General features: G+C 51.8%; 1 protein-coding gene across 4 annotated transcripts in view; it reads right to left on the bottom strand.

Moving 5' to 3' along the window:
• Positions 1–18,867, bottom strand: part of XXYLT1 (xyloside xylosyltransferase 1) — a 91,644-nt gene extending 72,777 nt beyond the window's left edge. For 2 of the 4 annotated variants that reach the window (XR_012057381.1, XM_072933419.1), the window contains exons 1-3: positions 18,457–18,867; positions 12,366–12,513; positions 7,301–7,339 (exon numbers count right to left, since the gene is read on the bottom strand). Coding sequence is in view for 3 of the 4 variants with exons in the window: in XM_072933419.1 (XP_072789520.1) it covers positions 7,301–7,339; positions 12,366–12,513; positions 18,457–18,852 (583 nt within the window). In the remaining variant the exon portion in view is untranslated. Of the gene's footprint in view, positions 1–7,300; positions 7,340–12,365; positions 12,514–13,370; positions 16,860–18,456 lie in introns of those variants that run through there. The other 2 variants (XM_072933420.1, XM_030279965.4) reach the window with 2 other exon arrangements.
• Positions 18,868–21,269: the final 2,402 nt, after the last annotated feature.

Genomic DNA, 21,269 nt, shown 5'->3' with positions numbered 1-21,269 from the left:
ATTGCAGCCCTCTGCCTGCACAGAACTGCTGGTGATCTGCAGCAGCCTGGATGACTATTATTGCTGGTGGAATCCTCTCAGAGGCAAGGGGGATTGTAAAACATTGATGCATCTTCCACTTGCAGTGAGACATCAAGAGCAGGGAAAGGCTGGAGGACATTATTCTCAAGACTGGGCCTGAAGTCCTTAACAGAGCAAATGCCCCTACCCAAATTTGTCCCAGTCTTCTCTGCAGCACACAAGACTGAAAGATGGAGATGCTGCTGGGGAGAGTGTGCAAGGAGATAGATGTGTCTTGACAAGACTGCTCGTCCCAGGTGGATCTGGGGATGCTGCATGGATTGCAGCAGGCCAAGTGCAATGCAGCAAGTGCAAACACTACAAGAGATCAAGCCATCAGATCTCGCAACCACGAGCAAAGCCATGGTTATCTTCTGGCCAGGCCAGCTCAGCCCTTCTCAGGGACTGCGAGTGGAGCCATCCCCAGGGCATTATGTAATGCCCCCTCTATTTATATGTGTTATAAAAGCCAAGAGCAAATTGGCCAGGTTGCTTAGCACTCGGCACTAATTGGATTGTAAGGCCATGTCAACGTGTTTTGGTCCCACTCATCATGCACAGGTGCCCTTACAGCTCCCTGCAGGCTAGACCTGCCTGTCACCACCACTTCCAGAGCAATTAGCAAACCAAGCCTTCATCCTTCCTCCTGCCCAGTTCCTGCAGGCAGGAGAAGCCCTGCCTGCCCTCACCTTCTGCTGCCTGCATCTGCTGTGCCTACGGGCAGGGCTTCCCATCAGGCTGGTGTTGCTGAGGCAGTGCCACCATGGTTCCTCATCCCCCCACCCTGCTGTGCTTGGGACAGGCTGCTGCCTGCTCCTGGCTGCTAGGAGGCAATGGTTCTATTTTCAGCCCCCAAAGCCACCATGGAACCAGAGACCCAGAGGCCCTGAGAGCAGCCAGGCACCAGCACAAGAGTGCAGATTTGCATTTTCAAAAGTATTCATTGCTTGGTGTTTGTGTTTCAAGCAGATGCTGGACTGTACAGCAGCTCTGAATTTTTTGCAGATCTTGCACTAATCTGGGACTCTTGGCAAGTGGTCATACCTACCACATTGTCCTCATTTAAGAACTAAAAGGCCCTGTGAGGTTAAGCAAGAAATATACTACTTACACTGCGCAGCACCCAAGCAGAAATATAAATCAAGGAGAAATAGTACTACAACTTGGGCTGTATCTTATTTTTTTAACACCCACCACGTTCTATCTGCTAAAGGGAAAGGCCATACTCCCTTCAGCTGTCAGTACAGCAATCCTCAGGCCTGCCTAGTATTTACCATCACCATAATCCTGTTTGCAAAGATTTAAACCCCAGGCACAGTAATTCACCACAGGCTAAAGCAAGTCTTGACCCGAAAGCAATTTCCCCCAGCCTCTGGACTGCCTCAGAAATGGCCAGTGCAACTCAAGCATATAAATCAACAGAGCAGTGGATTTCTGCAGTGAGGAACAAGTATCCCAAATGCACTAAACCTCCCCAGTGGCTCAAACTACAGTGGGACAAACCCCCAAATCCAAAACATTACCACACTTGAGAATACCCAGACTGGTCACAAAACTCCAGGACAAAAAGACCTTGGACTTACAGCACAAGCTCAGCTCCAGAGAAATGTGGGGAGCCTGAGCCCTACAAGGCCGAGGCTGGGAAGAGGGGATGGGATTCCCAGGAGCATCCCAGCACCACTCACACTGGTGCACAGCGGCCTCATCAGGTTTCAATTAAATCAACTGGGAGCCACGTCATCCAATTGTTCTCTAAAATTACAGCTGAACACCAACTGCAATCAATCACAGTGGAGAATGAAAGCTGAGCTTGGAGGAAGCTCCAGCCCCAACCCTGCCTGTCCCAGCACCTCAGTGGGTGGAAGGCTCTGGAGGGTCCCTGTAGCCCAGCCAGCTGTCCCAGAAGCCTCAGCTGAGCTGAGCACAGCTGCAGTGCCAGGCAGGGATGCAGTGCCACAAGAGCCCAGCATGGAGACACACAGTTTATTTACACAAACACCCTGGGCTCTCAAGCCTGCCCTTTGTTAGAGGCTTCCCATGTTTGGCTCACCCCAGCACACCGGTCCATGCTGTGCCTGTGCTTCCCCCAGCAAATACTCACTAAGAAATTAGACCCAGAAAGCACCAAGTACTTTTTTTTGTTTTGAATTTTTGTAATTTTAGTTGGGTTTTTTTTTTGTTGAAGCAAGCATGAAGTGCAACACTGAGACGTAAGTGAGCATGAGTGACATTAAGCATCACTTTGCCAGATGCAGCCTGCACGCACAGATTAATGGCTGAGATGATTTCTCTGCCTGGGACTGGCAAGGGGCCAGGCACTAATATTTATGATGTATCATGCTCTTTCACCCTTCTGCCAAGTGCTTTGTCCTGCCTGCCATGTGGGGGTGGAGGAATCGCGTGCTCTCTTAGGCACAAGCTGCTCAGAGGGATCCAGCTGGAAATGTGGGAAAAGGCTGAGTGTTCTGCTCAGCAGTGAGTTTTCTAACTTTGCCATACTGTGTAGAACCCTCCACTCTGTTCAGCTCCAGCTCTTCCAGCCACGGCATGGAGAGGGGAACTGTGCCATTCAGAGCAGAGATGGTCTCCATTAGCAGTGACAGCTTTATAGCACAGGTTGGCCCCATTTAAAGCTCGTAATCTTTTACTGCAGCCTTCTATCAGCAGCTACAGCAGGGCTGTGCTCCAGGCTTGGCTCAAACCTCCCCCCAGCCCTGCCCAGAGGTGAGTGGCCAGGTTCAGAGATGCCTCACCCCCCAGCATCAATCAGTGAGGGGGCAGAGGCAGGCAGAGGTCATGTCCCTGTGCCCTGCTGCCCACATTCTCTGCCAGGCCCCAGTGGGGCTATGACAGCACACAGGCATCCCTTTGGTGTGCTGGGGGCACAGCAGGTTGTCTGGATGCTCTGAAAGGCACCCAGGAGCCTCTGTGGCAGCGGACAGCTTCTGCAGCAAGTCTAACAGCCCTTCCCAGGAAGCATGGACTCCAAAAACTGCCCCAAGGCACAGCAGGGATAGAGGAGGTATGCAGTGAGCCAGGCCACCCCACCACTGGAATGACACTGAGTAGCAAACTTGGTCTAGATGAGCAATCTGATCTACCAGGTGGCACACCTGTCCATGGCAGGGGGGCTGGACACAGATGAACTTTAGGGTTCTTTCCAACCCAAACCATTGTAAGACTATGAAATTGGTCTTCCCAGAAATGTCAGGCATGATAATGATCATGAATGGCAGCAGGGGGCACAGGGAGGAGGTGAGCTGCTTTGGTGGATCTAGCCAGAGCTCTGGGCATGTCATGCAGTGAGCCAGCAGCAGCAGCTATTACCCCTGTAGGACCTGCTCCCATTGCTCAGAGCACCTGGGGATGGGCAGCCTTGGACCTGCCCATAGAGTAGGACTACTTTCCCCTAACCTGAGATGAGAGGATGGACTCTAAGGAATGTAAATAGTGGGTTTATGACTACAGGACAATGGATGAAGGGTCAGGTGAAGAGGAGATGCAAAGGCAGGAGTCTGCCAAGAGCAGCACAGTCTGTTCTGCAGCCAAATTAATTTAAGCTCATCCCAACAACTTTCTCTGTATAAGGGTCGCTCCCCTGTCAAAGCTGAGTCCAGACAGAATGAGCAGGGCTGGGATCTAAGTGCTGGCCTTGGCTCCAAACCCTCCTTCCATACAAACCACACCAGATCCAGGGAAACAGCACGCAGTGGAGAGGGGAAGAGCTGTGTCCAGGAACTTAACAGTGAAATGGAGAGCTGCCATCACAGCACAAAGGGCAAAAGCTGTCCAGCAAACATTGCAGTCTGTATTGTTGATAACTGAAAAGTGGTTTAATAGATGTAGAGTAGAAGCAAGAATCAAAATACTGGAAGTGCTGTAACTCTCCAGCCCACTGACAGACTCATGTTAGCACAAGCTCAGCCCCCTCAGAGTAAAAAAATCCTGCCTGCAGCTGGTCTGGCAGAGGAGATGCTGCAAGCAACAGTGGGATACCAGGAGGGGACAGGACACCACTCCACCAGGCTGCACTGTGCTCAAATCTCACACACACTCCTGAGGCAAACACCTGCCTCCAACACTGGTGGTAATTCGGCCCTGCTCCTGCCATCCTCTGCACTGGCACCTCCACCTGTCTCAACAAACCTGTTTTTAAGGACTTATGCATTCTGATGCTTCATGCCAGTGAGGAGAGACTTCTCCAACACAGAATCATGAAATTATTTAGACTGGAAAAGACCTTTAAGATCATTGATTCCAACTGTTAACCTGGCACTTATCAGGTGGGAGCACCTTGACCTCCCCACACCTCCTCTGCATCACAGCAGTGACTTTTGGAACCAGAGATACTTCAAGAGGTCAGATCAACAAGAGCACTGCTGGGATTGCTGCCCCAGCTGTGTGACCCAGGCACACCACTTTGCCTTTTCCCACGGAGCCAGCACCTGCCAGTCCTGCAACACAGGGAGGCAAGACCCCACTCCATCCTTCAGGAGGCAGAGCGGGGTGGTGGCTGGGTGGTGGCCAGACAGGGCTGGGACAGGGAGCTGCTGGAGGCAGAGCAGCTCAGAGAACCTTCTGCAGGGCCAGCAGCAGCTGCAGCCAGCATGGGTCACACAGTGCAGCCAAGTGACGGGAGTGTCCCCTGCTGGCTGCAGCTCTGGGTGTTGCAGGGCTGCAGCGGGCTGTGGGGAAGGGCCAGGGGCTGGCTGTTCATTTTGCCATTTGACTTGGACCACCAGAAGGAAGAAAGCCAAGCAACCAAAGCTCTCTGAGTCGGAGTCAGAAGGGCTGGGGATCTCTGGTCTGCTGGTCTACAAATGCTGAGCACACCTGGACAGCTGCCCCTCCACCTCTCTGAATTGTTTTTTTTCAGTCAGGCTTTTTAGCTGCCCCCATCATGACAGGACAAGATCCCAAGGGAAGAAGGAGCTGTAAAGGACGAGCAGTGACTTTTAGATGGCTGCCTTGGAGCAGAGCAGTGGCCACCAGCTCCAGCGGGCAGTGTGCCTGCAGGAGCAACAAGCAGAGCCACAAAGCTGCCTGTGCTGGCTGTGAAAGCAGAATCCACCGCCCTCACTGGCTCAGAGAGACGTGTGGCCAAGAAAAACTCCACTCCCACAGCCAGCACCACGGCCAAGCATGGATGCAGAGTGGGTGACAGACTCCAGAGGTCCCTGTGTAACCCAGAGGGTACTGCCCAGCAGCAGCAGACAGCTGTCCCCAAAAGCCTCCGCTGCAGCAGGACAGGAGAACAGCTGCAGTGCCAGGCAGGGATGCCAGCACCTCAACAAGCCCAGTGTAGAGGCACACAGTTTATTTACACAAACATGCTGGGTTCTCCATCCTGCCCTTCATTAGAGGCTCCCTGGGTTTGGCTTGCCCCCTGCACTGGCAGCTGCCCCTGGCCGCTCTCCCTGCTGCTGTCAGCAGGGTTGTGAGCAGCTTCCTCTCTGGCTGTGTGCTCCCCTGGCCAGGCCTTGTTTTCTCCACACACAGCCTCCCCTCTGAGCCCAGGATTAATCACTGCTGCCTGCCCAGCTGACCTTGGCAGCACCAGAGAGCCTCACCCAGAGGAAGCAGCCAAGGCAGGGGCAAACGTGCACGTGTGCAAGCAGGACACGCTCCTCAGAGCATGCTGCCACTGTGCTGGCAACTGGGGGGGGCTGCAGTCCCCCTTCCCAGGCCGTGGTGCTGCTCCAGAGCCCACCCTCCCAAGAGAAGACGAGGCTACAAAGCCCCATCAGCAGAGCTTGCCAAGGTGCAGAGCAGCTTACCTTCCTCAGGTCCTCCCATCTGCCGTGCAGCCAAGGGTCCCATCCGCTCCCTGGGACAGCCCTGCAGCCTCCTCCCCATCACACAGCCTCCCTCTCTGCACACAGAGCTCCAGGGAAGCGCAGGGGGCGATGTGCTCCAGTGGCCCGGCTGCTAACCAGGTTTCTGCACACTGATTAGGCACCAGCAGAGCAGTGGCTGCAGCACAGCAGCTAATCAGCCTATCAGCTAATTAAAAAATTAGGCTGTCTGCTAGAGATAGATGACAAATCATTGCTACCACCCACAAAGGGCAGGCACCTGGGTGAGCTCAGGGGTCTGGAGCAGCAGCAATGTTCCCAGGTATTGACAGCAGCATCATTTTGATCACCTTGCTCCACACCCTACAGCCATCTCCTGAGGGAAGGGGAAGAATCAGCAGGAGATGGATGTGTTTTGTTTCAGGAAATTAATTTTTCCTGTGCATCCAAGTGTCCCTTTGTAATTCATCAAGATCTGAGGGACTAATATTTAGCACTACTCAACACTTTGGCTCTTAACTGGACTCAAAGGCAGCAATATCGCTAAGCATGCAATAGGTTTCAGGACAGAGGTGGAAATGCTGTTTGCCTTGTATTTAATATATGCTACTGCTAGGGGAGGAGTGTGGAAACACTTTTTGGAGCTGGAGGAAGAGCAGCAGGAAACCTTTTAATCAGACAAAATAAGGTTTGATTCCAGGTTGCTATAAATTACAAAAGAGTGGATGGAAAACTGTAAAGTAACGAGCAGGTGAAATGGAAAGGGAAACCAAAAAGAGATACAGGAAAACAAATTTTCTGGGCTCACATCCCAGTTAACTGCACACACTGGGGGAAAGGGCTGCAGGCAGATTTTGTCCTTGTTTCTTCCTGCTAATCTCTAATGAGCTATGGCAGGGCAGGGAGAGGCTGTGGGGGAGAGCAGCCGTGGCATCAACACTGGGTGACCCCCAGCAGCTCCCAACCCTTTGGGAATGGGGCAGCTGGTCTGGCTGGGGAGACAGGAGGGCAGCACCCACCACAGCACTGGGTGATGAGACCCTGCTGCTCTGTGGGAGCGGGGGGAGCAGCCAGCCCTGGCCTGACAGATCTAGGACATCCAAAAATAATCAATGGTGACACTGCGGCAAGGGGCAGGCAGTGGAAACGATGAGAAGTGACACCACCCCCGGGGGCTGCAGGCCACATTGGCCCCAGAGGCAGCAGTGCTGCAGGGAAGGGGTCTGTGCTGTGATGCAGCACCCAGGAGGCTTCCAGGCACTTGCTGAGCAGCAGCCACGTCCCCCTCATCACAGCAGCCCTTCCTGGCACCTCCTCCACACCAGGGCTGGGGCCAAGGAGCTCTCCTGCCAGGACAGGCCTGTTCCACAGGCAGCCAGATGGGGTTAGCAGCTCATCTCAGCAGATGTGGACCCCTCTAAAAGGCCACAGGCACCAGTGTTTACCTGGGGTGAGCTTATTCAGAGGTCTGCTCTTGCCTGCTCCTGAAAAGCATAATGAAGAAAACTCTGTCAGCACAACAGGCTCACCCCAGCAAGGAACAATGGCTGGCTATAATAGCTATCCCTATTGCTTGCAAAATGATCACTCCAGCGTCTTCCCTTCCCATCACAAGACCTGACATAAGTGCATGCTGCTCAGAGACAGGCTGGGAAAGGAATCTGTCTGTTTTTCACGTGCTTGTGGCACAAAGCAGGGAGGGAGGTTACGAGAGCACATCAGAAACTATTAATGCTCCCTCCATCCCTGTAAAGATGGAAAAATTTTTGCCAGAAAGCAAACCCTTCAGCTATTGCAGCATCCTTTGGGAACTGTGGTTTGGGAGCACATGGCTCTGGAGCCAACTCCCATGACTCCACCACAGACCCAATTTTCTGTGCCTTTTTCCAACATCTCCCTGTTGGTAGCACACAATCAAGCCTGAAGCATCTGGGACATGGGCACTCTCCTCCCAGCCCTCTCCCCCCCAACAGCTGCATCTCTGCATTCCCTGACGTGGTGGGGCTCAGCAAGGATGGCAGCGCTCAGCCAGCAGGAAAGGATCAGGAGTGACACACTTTCAAAATGCTCACTTATTTCAATTATTACAGTGATTTGCTGAGTTCTCTGGGCAGCTGCCCTGTGCACCAGGAATTGCTCTGCAGCTGACAGGAGGAAGAACGGGGAGTGGTGCCTCCCCACCGCCCTCTGCCAGGCTCCACCTCAGAGACCTCTGATGCCCTGTGTGACACAGGATGTGTGCAGTGCAGCTCTGCACGTCGGTGCTGTTGAGGGGACACACCACACGTGGGCACCTGGCACCCCACAGGCAAACAGAGTCCGACCTGGGCAATCCCGTGCTGTGGATTCAAACAGTGCAGATGCAACATTGAATGCTCATGCACACATCCCTAACAAAGCAATTAACAATGTCTTCAGGATGCTGCCTGCCCTCTCCAGAAGGACACTAGCAGAAGACAGTTACTAGTCGAGGCATTATTCCAGTACACAGACTATTTTCCTGGTACCTCTGTGCTTAACCCTTCCCCCAGCTCCCAGGCTCTCCACATCCACAGACAGTGGCAGGAGTACTCCAGGTACCCAGCCTTGGCACAGGCAAAATGCCCTGAGAAAGCACAGCACAGCTCAGCTCAGTGCCTGCTCCAACACGTCTCCTGGCTGGCCTTTGCCTTCCCTCCAGCTCTGCTTGGTGGGAAAGGCATAAGCTGATGTTCACAGAGGCCTCTGTCTCTGGGCTGGTAATCCCAGAGCAGACAAAGGCTGATATCAGTTTCGTGGGAGACTAAGCTGGAGCCAGCAGCTGGATCCTGCTGCAAGTAGCACCAAACCCCAAGTAACCGAGGCTTGGTCATTATCAGGCTGCCTGGACAAACATCATTATAATCTGGTTTATGCTTAACTATCAGTACAGCTGTTGATAATGAGCTGGAGAAATTGCCCCATTCAGAGTCTAAAGCCAGGGAGAACACTGGACTTCCCATGGATCCTGATGTGTCCCAGGTGCTGTCTGGACACCCGCTATGAAGCCAGGAAACTCTGCTACCTTCAATTTGTCAAATACCATCTTCAGCCACATTCTGCTGAATACCCTCACTCCATGTGAAGCACAGTACTGTCAGCCAGGTTTCTGAGCCTCCCCTGAACTAATGGGACTCCACTCCTCTAAGGTGGCAGAGATAAGCCACAAAGCTGTTTCTGTGTCATGTCCCATTTTCCCTCTGCTCCTTTTTCTCCCACAGGGCCATCCTGCTGCAGCACCATCATCAACACCAATGGAGTTCAACATCAAATGACAGTTTTCAAAGCTCTACCCAAGCTGCTGGATGCTGCTGGCTCTCCCTTGGCCCACCAGCTCCTGAGGAAGAACACCTGTTAAACAGTTTTTTTCTGAAAACTACCTTGGGCCAAGAATGGGCTCCAAGAATTCCCTGGGGAGCTCCCAGCTTTCCCAGGCTGCCCTTCTGTCACCTCAACTCCTCCTGCCCTCGCTTGTGGCACTAGGAGTCTGTCCCTAGACCTTGCCTGTCAGACAGACCTGCTCAGACATTACTCCATCATGTACCCATAGAAGGGTGATAAAAAGCCTGTTGGGCTGCCTAAAGTTACACAACTAAAATGACAAGTGATAGAGGGATCAAAGCCAGTCAGGAAGGAAGAGGTCCCCTCTGGATGGGCATACTGAAAAGGAAAGTAAAAAGTTTGTTCTCCCTCCTCCTCTTTGCAGTGCTCTGTGAGTCTCAAGACCATTTCATGCTGGCATTGGCCTCATCTAAGCTTGAACCTGCTTGTCCTCTCTGTGTAACTCTCCCCTGACTTCCCCCTTGCAGAACCATTCTGATGGATCAAGCACTGCTCCAGCTCCCTGGGTCTGGCCACACCACATTACAACAGGATTTATGAGCCTCGAGCACAGACAAGAGTTATGCAGTCTGCACTTCTGCGTGCTGCATACCAACTCCCCAGCTGGTTTAAATCAGATTAACTCCACTGATGTAAGACATTTAAGGCAAGAGTGTTCCATGATTTACACCAGCTAAGAAGCTGTTATATTATAACTTGGCAGCTGCAGGTTTTAGATGTGAAGTTTTTTGGGCAAAGATCCCAAGCAACAGTAAATGACAGCAGCAGAGTGGCAAACCCTATTTAACCTTAGTGCAATGCACATGCAGCCAGCAGATGTCCCACAAAAGTCCCTAAAAAAATAGAAATAACCTGGTGTTCAGTTTTCAGTGCCACCAGTCTGCAAAGTCAATACCCCATCACAATTCATAGATTCCAAACAAATCACTAAATCATGAATCTATGGAAATGCCTCTCTTCAAAAAATTGTATATTTGGTAAACTGAAGCCTGGCAATTTTAGTAGAAAGGTTGCTTGCTACTGAAAAAAGCACTATAGACTGATTAATGCAAATGAACACACCAGGGAGTTTAATATTCAGATCGGGGCCTTCATTTCTGCTAGAGGATGCTCAAGCTTCCAGTCAAATCTGGATTCCACAAAAAGTGGTGCCAATGCTATGGAGCCAGATCTGTTTGGAGAGGTGCACAAAATGTCACAGCACTAAGGGCAGGACACAGCATTCAAAGCAGAAGAAATAGCAAAGAAATTCACCAGGAAAAATGGTAATACTGCCTGAAAAAGAGGGTTTGGTCCTTTCTCCTCCAACTTACCAAAGTGCTTTCTCCAGGCCATACCGGCTTGTCAGGTCAGGAGGGCAGCAATGTGCCATTCCCACATCACCTGCAAGTCTGCAAGTGGGCAGCACTTTCCTGCTGCCTCTCATTCAGTGCTGGCTGCACAGGGAGGAGGCCCGTGAGCCCCGCCAGCCCCATAAATCATCAGGCACCCAGCACAGTAAACCTGACCTCCCTTGCAAGGGAAATATAAATCAGCTTTACTAGCAGCTTCTGAAACAAAAACTAAACTCATGAAACTGTAAAAATGCCTCTTTAAACATCCTGTGCCCTGAACAGACCATTGAAACCCCTGTCAGGCTGAGGGAGAGCAAACAAGCTTTCCAAGGGATGAGGGCTGATGAACTGAGAAAAGGCATTTCAGACTGAGCAGCTTCTTGCTGGCAGGCAGCACGACAGGGATATCTTTAGCTCACAGCAAAGACAGAGTAGGGAATCAGGAGGAGTGAATTAGCCAGCATTAATACCATCATTTGTATGCAGTGTACTTCAAAGTGTTCACAGTGCAGACAGCACCAGACACACACAAAATTACCCAAGTCTGAGGAAGAGCCATGTACAGCACATTTGCTGAAGCCCACAGAGTAATGATCAGTGAGCTTGGATGGCTCCCTCAGGGCCACCACTGCCCCACTGTTTAATGAGCTAGTGTGGGAAGGCCATGCCAGGAGCACAGAGGCAAGTCCACAAAGGACAGAGGAAGTCTCATGAAGCAGAGCAGAAGTAAGAGCTCCTGAGTAGAGCCAAACTGGGACAGGACTCAGCAGGGGCAAAGGGGGACTTGTATCTGCTCACATCTCAGCAACAGTGCACCTGAGATCCATGGTAGGCAGTCTGCAGGGAGTATTAGAGCTGGGCAGAGGCTCCAGATGCCAAGGAAGCTGCTGGCACCAGCAGTGCTAGCCCTGAGAACATGCACACATGTGGAACAGGCACCCCACATCCACAAACAGCTTTGAGAGGCTGGTCACCTCCTTCTGGCGCAGGTGTATGGCCAGGCAGGGTCCTGGGGCTCCCTGCCACCACTGCCACCTGCCATGCCCAGGGAGGACATGTGACCAGCCCAGGAAGGGAGGCTGCCATCACTGGTGTGTCTGGCCAGCCAGGCAGCTGGCAAGGAGAGCCCAGGGACCAGCACTGGGAATGAACAAGTAGGGCTGCAGGAGCTCCAGTGAAGGGGTTTGGAGCCCAAGGATATAAAACTCTACTTGTGCAACCAAAGATTAGACAGCATGCTGGTTCCACGAGAGGCAACTGCACAAGGCAGGGGAGGAAAACAGCATCAGCTGAGCCGAGCCCCTTCTGCTAGTTGCCTTGTTTTCCTGCAGAGTTCTTGGTGTTTCTGCACTTGATAACAGCAGAGGCACAATAACTTAAGTGATCAGTGGCTGCTAATCAGCAAAAGCTCCCTAAAGCCAAGGGAAAAGACTCAACAACTACTCTCTGCTGATACTCAAGAGTACACAGCTACACCACAGACACACAGCACCTCTTTCTGCTGGGACCACAAGGGGAAGGGGGCTGTAAACACACACTGAACAGTGCTTGCTCCTGTCTCACCTCTCCTATCATCTCAGGGCGTAAAGGCAGGGCCAGCTGCCATGTGACAAGGAGAACCTACTGTCACTCATGCCAGTGGAGACCTGGATGTGGTCATGGACTGACGAGTCCATCACCCTGCAGAAAGGAGCAGAATCCCACGAGTCCGTCTTAAAAGTTTATTAACTTTGTATTTCAAATAACACCAGATAACTTCTCTGTGCAGAAGAGAAAGAGAGCCTGTGTTGCTGGAGGCAGCACAGCAGAGACCTACCTTTGGGCATGATGCGATGCATTGCAACTGACAGGAAAAAGATGGAGTCGCTGTAGTAGGTCCCCGATCCAGCGCTGAAGTGTTTCTGCATGGCCTCAACGATGGGAAACAGCTTTTCTGTCAGCTCATTCACATCATGGACAATTACCTGGCAGAGACACCAGAAACACCACTCAGCTGCTGCTTCTGGGGACAGGCCCAGCTCCAGCAGCTATCGAAGCAGTGTCACTCCCCTCCACTCTGGCTCCATGTTGCAGAAGGCTGAATAAATTGTTTTTGTTAAGTTAAATTATATTACATTAATACTCTACTATACTAGAACTATATCATACTAAAAAGATACTAAAGAAAAACCTACGATTGTCTCTAGACAGTCACAACACAGCTTTGACCCAACTGGCCAATCAATCCAAATAACTTTCACCAGTGTCCAATTAACAAATCACTCTTTGGTAAACAATCTCCATAACACATTCCACATGTGCTAAACAACAGCACAGTGAATAGAGATAAGAAATGTTTTCTTCTTTCTCTGAGCTTTCTCACTGCATTTCACAACTTCCCAGGAAAAATCCTGGGAGAAAGAATCATGTCTCTCTCCCTGTTCAGAGAATGTGAATACCAGACAGCAGCCTTTGCCCAGCCCCCACCAGCATGGGGCAAGGGGGAGGTTGGTAAAGCACAAACAGTGCTGGTGGCACTGCAACTGCACAAAGCGGCCTGGCTGCCCTGGTCCCTGCACATCGTCTTGATGCAAGAATAGGTCAAGTGCAGGGAAAGGATAAGGACTTTTCCAGCCATTTCGTAACTGTAAGGTGGGCAGAGACTGGAATCCCCTCACACAACCAAGTGTGTTCCATGTTTTGGGCTATTTCTCTGGCTGTTCCCCCTGTCTGATACAAGCACATATCTGGTCTCCCATATGGAGTCCATCAGAAGAGGCAACAGTTTGCTCCAGGCTCTGGTGTGCTGCTGTTCAGAGCCAAGCCAGACCACATCACTTACCCTGAGGACCAAGGCTTGCTCTCTCCTACAGAAGCAGGCTGTGACAGGGCCAGGGATGCAGCCCAGATTTGCTGCTCCTCACCCTGGCATGAAGGCAAGCTCTGCAGCACGTCCCAGCGGGGCTGCAGGGGGAAAGGGAGCACAGGCCACAGCAAGCTGATGAAAATCCGAACATCAGGAGCTACAGCAGAGCAGATCAACTTCTGTAGATGGATCTCAGCCTGCCTGTGCTGGAGTTTTGCTGGTGCTCAGCCAGCACTGCTCTGCATCCCTCAGCCCTGCGGGAGCCCATGCACCAGCACAGGCCCTGGCACGCCTGCGCCAGCTGTGGCTACATCCCAGAAACAGGAGCAACCCCAAATGCACCTTGCCAGCTACTGACATTTTACAAGCTTATAATTTATTTTGGTCAAAGTCCAATGAACAGGAACTTTCATGCAGCTCGTTATACCCACAGAAGGATACAGGTCACTGAATCACACAAGATAATGAGAGGGATTTTCAGGATAATTAAGAGAGACGAGGGACACGACCCTGGTGCAGATAAGGGGGAGTGCGGGAACTTGAGGGTGGAGACTTGAGGTCGTGCCACCTTCTTCTGGTCAGGGAAAGCAAGAAAAGCCCTGCTGGAACTAAAGTACAGCAAGGACATGAGATTGCAGCAGTACTTGAATTTTGTATAGGGGAACCTATCGCCCTTGTTTGAGGGATACCAAGACAGTTCCACAAGCTGGCACCGCCTTCAGCAGGGAACACAAACCACAGTCTTTGTAGATCGCTTTCAAATTAAATTATTTCAACAGTTCTACAGTTTCACTTCTTTCCCCTACTTAAACTTCATCTGCTTAAGAAAAAGGGGCTCTGTACTATATACTTAAAACATGCAGGATAGAGCACTTGATTTTTAATTTTTTTTTTTTAATTAAAAGAAAAGCTAAACTAAGCCAAATGCTTTGGAGGAGAAGGTAGCTCTGGAGCCTGTGCTGGTGCAATGACCATCCTCTCCATGGGGTGCACAAGGGGCTGCACTGATTGAGGCAGTGAGCAGTCTGGAGCTTCTCCTTCCACAGCTTTTTGCAGAGCACATTGCTCAGACCAGCACGCTCTGAGGGCAGAGCAGAGCTCGCTGGATGCAGGGCTGTGCTCGTGGCACCCACGGTGCGCTGAACGCGCTGAGGCGATGGCTGTCCTGGCAGTGGCCAGGATGGCTGAGCCCATGGCAGGGCACTGCTGGGGGACAGGCACAGCTGAGGCCCCATGGCCCCGTCCTGGGGAGGGCACCCTGAACACCCACGCTCAGCCCTGGCCCTGGCCACCAGCCGGGTGCCGCAGGAGCCCTCGGCCAGGCCCCGTGGCCAGCACGTCCCTCGGCGGGGCAGCCCCGCTGCTGCTGTCCTGGCTGCTGGGCTCGGAGCCAAGGCCTGCAGCAGAACAGCAGGAAAGACACAGAACAACACGTACCAGGAAAGTGCATTGGGAGAGCTCATTGGCAGTCACACCTGGCCTTGGATAGCACAGCACAGTCCCCAAGACACTGCAGGGAAGGAAACTCTGTTACCATCAGGCAGCACCTCACCCTGGCCCTGCTGAGCTGTGTGGTTGGTTGTGCCATCGCGGTGACAGCGGCCACCCCAGGGGACCAAACAAGCAAACCACCACTACTCTCCAGGTGCAAAGGCACTGACAGCCTGTTCATGAAACTGAGCACCACCAGCACAGGGATGTGAAATGCTCTGCTTCCCAGCCCAGCTTGGCAGGGGCAGGTTTGGGGTCTGGCTGGGCTGGAGAAGCATGGAAGAGAAATACAGCACCTGTAACCACCTTTCTGCATCCAGCAAAGGCAGCCTGAGGTGTGTACAGGCTGGAAAAATGCCAAACCAATTCCAGTCATCTCTAAAGTGAGCACAGTGCCAAGCACCAGTGGACAAAAGTTATAGGAAAGATACTCCTGAAACTTCAGACACAGTGTCATCTGCCTTTCCACTCCTGCCAAAGAAAACAGGTAAAACATGTCTTCTGCCTACCCTTTTGTACTTCTGCAAAGCAAACTCCTGAGCAGCTGAATTTTGCTCCTGCTGCCACAGGCCAGGCAGCCTCTCTGGGACTGTGAAGGCTTCTTCCCTCCTCACTGCTAACTTTAGCACAGCTTGTTGATCTGCTGCTAATTTTGTACTTCGTTATTTATTTGTGTAACAGCTCTTAGTAAATCCCTGTAGCTAAATCCAACCACGTTTGCTGAGGACATTAAGAAAAGTTCTAGGGGTTTCCTGTGCAAACACAGTTTTATAAACACACATCCCACACTGATGACAGACCCTTTCTACTGATTCACTAGGAAAAAACAACCTGCATTTCTTTCCCCTTTAACTTTCCCTCCTTCCCACGTCAATCATCCTCACAGGTCTTTGTAAGTGTGGCATGATGGCAGCCCAGTCACATCCACCCAGCAGTGTCCTTAGTGGGGCTTATCTGAACAGGAAACCAGGATGAGCAGAGAGCTGAACATGCAGTCCGTGTTATTACGGTAAGGAAATTGAATCAATAAGAGATAGGAATCGTGCAAGGAGTTGCAGCACACAGCCTGGAGTGGCAGGAAACGGGGCAAGCTGCCGCTCTGTGTAAGCACAGTGTCAACTGAGGCTGGCCCAGGCTCGCTGCTGGACACCTCCCGCTGGCCGGGAGAGGCTACAGAGATCCCCCTGCCAGCCGTGTGCTGTCACAAAGCCCCGGTAAGAGCCCACCGAGGCCCCGCACGGGCAGGAAAGCCGCGGGCTGGGTCCTGCCGCCGCTTCCCGGCCGCAGAGGCGGAGCAGGAGCTCCCTCTACCGCCCGCTGCGCTCCCGGCTGCACATCTGGGCACATCTGCACGGCCAGCGCGGGCGGTGCCTACCCACGCCCGGCCAGCCCTACCCTGCTGGGAGGGTCCAGTGCCTAAGCTGCTCCCACACACCCACCGCCTGCACCCCACAGCCCCTCTGCCCTCACTCTGCACGCTGCCCCCGGGCTGCAGCCGGCTGCCGCAGTCTCCAGGACACTCTGGAATCCCTGAATCTGCCTAGGGAGAGAGAAAAGCTGCCCATAACCTCCCCCAGTGGTTATGATCCATATCTGACTCTGGGCTTCACTCCAATAGAGAAGCTAACTGATCCCAGCTTTGCTAGGATGGGAGGGCAAGGGCAGCTCCAAAAGCTGGGCCTGAATCACTTCCTCATGAAGAAAAGGTAAAGTTCAGGGAGTTTTATCAGTCCGGCCTTAGTGGCTCCAGCTGCCCACTGAGCCCTTTATCAAGCCTTATATCTGGGCCTGTGCTAGGAAAACAGCATAACAACCAGCAGAGAGTTCTGCACACACCATGAGGAGCAGGAAACAAGAGGTCTCAGGATAGAGATGGGTTACTGCTGGAGCTAGCTGAGCATCAGGATCAATCATCTCCAACATTTTAGCAGGGGCACCAGAAATCCAAGCTAGGCATAAGTTTCCTGCTGGTAGAGAAGAGGAATAAAGAGGTGCTGTCACCTGCTGGCATTGCAGAAACTGGCACAGGATTAGGACAAGGCTGCATGCTTGAGAAGCAGAACAGCCTCTGCTCTGTACCTAAAAGAGAGAAATGGACCAGTCCAAAACGCACTGGCAACCACAAGCTGGCCAGTGAAACCAGGGTACATCAGGCTCTGCCAGGAAAGGGAGAAGCAGCTGTCCCACTGAGCAGATCTCAGTGAGATCTCACCTGAGGCCTCCAGATCATGCTGCCCTGCTTAAATCCAGGAGACCAGTTCTGGTGCCAGACATACTCACCAAGCCATGAGCCAGGTTTCACTGCGACTCCACAGGCACCTACAGACAGGGGCCAATCCACAACAGACAAATCACTTCATGCCTCCAACTCCCAGCCGTGTTACTCTGGAGAAAGGAGGCTGGCAAGGCTGACTGCTGAGAAGTTTGTTTCCCAGAGAGGCACATGGCAGTAAGGCAGCCACCCACACTAAGGGGTGACTACAAGGGATGTGCACACCATAGTGGCATGGGGGTCCTCCCACTCCAGGAGACACAATACCACCAGCCTGGGTTGGGCTGTTGCACCATCATGGGGCAGTCAGTCCATCCTGCTGTGGAGTGCAAGAATCCTCCTGCAGGAGCTGTGCACACCCTCCAGACAGCCAAGCACTGCTGCATAGTATGGGTCTCTCATCATGGGTGCATAACCTGAGGGCCAGCACTAGGAAAGGACTTGTTTAAAGAAAAGCAGTGGTAGAATTTACCAGAAAAGTGTCTGTATGAAAAATGTTAGGGTTACACTTCTAGTTTCATCTTGGCAGAGTTCAGCGAATATGAAATACAGGATTTATGAGCAATAAAAGTTACAGCAGGACTAGAGGACACTTCCAAGGAATGCTCTGCAGCAGCACCTCAGGACAGGAGAGTCAAGTTACCTGGAATCTCTGAATTTAACACCCCTCCAGTTTTCAGACACCTGTTTAATGCAAAGGAAAGCCAAACCTCGCATAAACTACACTGGTTGTGGATTTGGGAGGCAGAACCATTTCCCTGGAAGAAGGAACTTTCGGACGTGGATGCACTAGAACCCCTGCAGGCTCTCCATTCCTGCTCTCAAGACCCAGCAGCAGCAGGCCAACCTTCTCTCCTGATCGGGAACCAATCGAGATACAAGCACACGTGGTCCTTGCGTCGAGATGTTGAAGCAGCACCAACAGGGCCTGCAGGAGGGCAGCACTGCTTAGAGCAACTGCTCCTCTCCAGCACAGGTGGTGTGCCAGAGGTGCTCCCAGGCCACGCTGCTGCCCAGTCCCAGCTGAGACTCGCCGGGCTGCACCAGGACAGCTCCCCGCAGGCACCAGCGGCGGGGACACACAACGAGCCCCGCAAGACTCCCGAGACTGGGGAGCAGGGGGCGCTGCTCCAGCAGAAAGCGGGAGCGAGCCGCTCTGCTGCGAGCCGCACACGGGCCGCTAGTTGAGGGAGCTCCTTCCCGCCGGCCTGCGGCTCCCAGCGGGAAGAGCACCCGGGACACGCCGGCAGACCCCACTCGCTCCCCGCGGGCCCGGCCCGCCCCTCGGCCCCCGCGCACCTGGTGGCGGAAGGCGGCGCCGCGCAGCAGGTCCCGCAGCAGCCCGAGCCCGATGTCGCGGCTGGCGCCCTCGGTGACGAGGTGGAGGTGCAGCACGTCGGCGGCGCCCAGGCGGCCGTGCCGCAGCAGCGAGCGCAGCGCCGCCTGCGCCTTGTCGCGGAGCGCGGGGCTGCGCTCCGCCTTGGTGAACATGAACAGGAGGTGCAGCCCGCGGGGCCCCGGGCCGGCCGGGGCGGGCGGCGTGGCGCGCAGGCGGCGGGTGGCGCTGGAGAAGGTCTCGCCGCCGCCGCCCAGGTAGTAGAAGGCGCAGACGGCCACGGCCGCGGCCGCCGCCAGGGCCGCGGGCTGCGGGCAGCGCGGGCAGCCCCGGCGCGCCGAGCCCCGCAGCGCCGCCATGGCGGGGCGGCACCGCCCCCGCCCGCCCGCCCGCAGCAGGGCGGGACCGCGGCCGGGCCCGCGCAGTGACACACTACACACACCGCAGCCAAGTTTAGATACAAATCTACAGCCGTACATCATAACGCGAAGGAGGGCGGAGTATACAGTCTGTACAATTACAGCTTGGGGGGGGGGTGGGGGAAGGTTTTTTTTTTTTACATTTTACTGCTGGAATGCTTAAAAACGCCGAGTACAGAGGAATGCGCGGAGAAAAAAAAAGTTCATTACTTCGGAGAAAGTAACGTCTCTGCTTGAGGAAACGATGATTTCTTGGCGATTTCTGTCAAAACGTGGAAAACTTAGGCTCCTAACAGAAAAGTGAGTGGAATTTTTCCTCCTCTATCATCTCCTTCCATGGGAAGAGAAACAAGAAAATACTGTATGCAGAAAGATAAAGCAAGCATATGAAAGGTTATATACCAAAGTGGTACACTCATCCTTTTCCCCAGTAGTGCCTCTCCAGAGTTGACCCTGTTTTAAAACTGTGCCTCTGTGTAAGCACGGGAGCAAGGCATGTTGCGCAAGCCATAAACTCCAACTTGGGAAAAAGTGTCCATAATGAATGGGACAGAGATTGTAGCCTGAAAAATCGATTCTCAAAATACTTTGTGTGTTGAAGAATCAGAATAATTAGCTAAGTCCTTCTAACACTGTAAAAATATCATGTCCTTTGTACTTACATATTATTATTTGTAGTTTCATCAAAGGGTCATTTCATAGTCACTGTGTTATTTGAGATTATCAAGTTGAAGCAGCAGAGGTAACATCCACAATTTAAAACAGATGGCTGCAGAGAAGCACCGAAGTCCTGGAAACATGACCTCAACCCTCCGCTTGTTCTAGTTCTCACCTTTTTAGTTTAGTGCTACAAAATTTATGCTCTATCCAGGAGACCTAGTAATTTGGACAACATGTGTACTGATGTCATAATGCAAAACAGGAGAAACTTCCTCTTGTACAAGGATTTGCTGACAGCAGTTGGAAGGTCTGGTTGCATTTTCTAAAACTATTTCAGCTCAGTATACAAACAGGTAAAATATAAAACCCCACAGAGCAAAAAATGCAGTATTAATACAGGATCCTTTAGCAGTCTAACATTAAAATCCACAAATGGTACAATCCATAATCTCAAAAATCAGTGGAAAGACTGCCACTGATATCAGCAACTTCCTGAATCAGGTCCTAATGGGCAGAGGGGCTGAAGTCCACAATGCACTAATGAGAACCTGGAACACACATCCATCTGATTGCAATGTGGGCTGTTTGTGAAGGCGAAGAAATACCTCTACAATCCAAATACACCTTCATCCAAATTAATGTAAACAAATTCCAACTGTCTATCACAGACAGTAGCATAATTCAATATGGTAATTCAGAAATTTAAGTTTGTATGCACTGTACTGACACATAAAACATGAAACCTTATGAACAGTCAAAACAATTGATACTATTAATGAGCCACCACAGACACTTCTTTAATCAACATGCAATGGACACACATTACACCTCTGAAGTCAAGATGAATTAGAATGCAAGTTGAATTCCTCAACATTTGTTGTTCCAAGAGACTTTTGGAGCACATAGGAAAGATATTATACTATCCTTCAATGGGCTATCTAATATAGAAAATTACTAAAAATCCATATGAAGGATGGTTTTAAAATGTGTTGGGAATCTTCTGCTTTGTCCCTCACTACTATATTTCATACCTACAGAGGAACATGAACTGGAATTGAACCTTTCTATTGTCTGGTACAAAGTACAAGATGTTAACCCACAATGGAACCTTACTATCTACTATCACTTAGATTCCCCCCTTACTATCTACTATTTCACTTAGATTCCCCTTGGAATAGAAATGGAAGTTTCCTAATATTACTGAGTAGAATATTAACATGAGTCAAAACTCGATATGGAATCCAGATCTTCAGAGCTGTGGTGATAATCACACTGCTGAGGGCTGAAACCTGTGAGTCACAGAGGCCCTAGAACACAGAGCCTACCAGAGCCTGGTGAGACTGAGCCATCAAATTTAATGGTACATTCATTTCTGCTGATAAGCAACACGTTACCATTGCACCTGACCTGAAAAAAGTCCAATTTATACTGGACATCCTATCATACCCAAAAGGACAGGGGAACAAGGCTGAGGATCACAAGTTACACAGCTACTCCCTAAGCCATTAAAACTCCATCGCTCCTGACAAGTCACACCACCTGTCAGTCAGGTGGGATTCATCCTTTAGCACAGACAGACTGATACTGTTTCCCAGACAGATAAAGAGTTGGGAACACAATACATGATGTGTAGGGCTACAGGGAAGCAACTTCTTAGTCTAGAGAAGTCATCCTGGAGAATTTGTCACAGAGATTTT

The sequence above is a fragment of the Taeniopygia guttata genome, chromosome 9 (assembly GCF_048771995.1).
Source record: "Taeniopygia guttata chromosome 9, bTaeGut7.mat, whole genome shotgun sequence".
Classification (NCBI taxonomy): domain Eukaryota; kingdom Metazoa; phylum Chordata; class Aves; order Passeriformes; family Estrildidae; genus Taeniopygia; species Taeniopygia guttata.
This window is presented reverse-complemented; position numbering and strand designations above follow the sequence as displayed.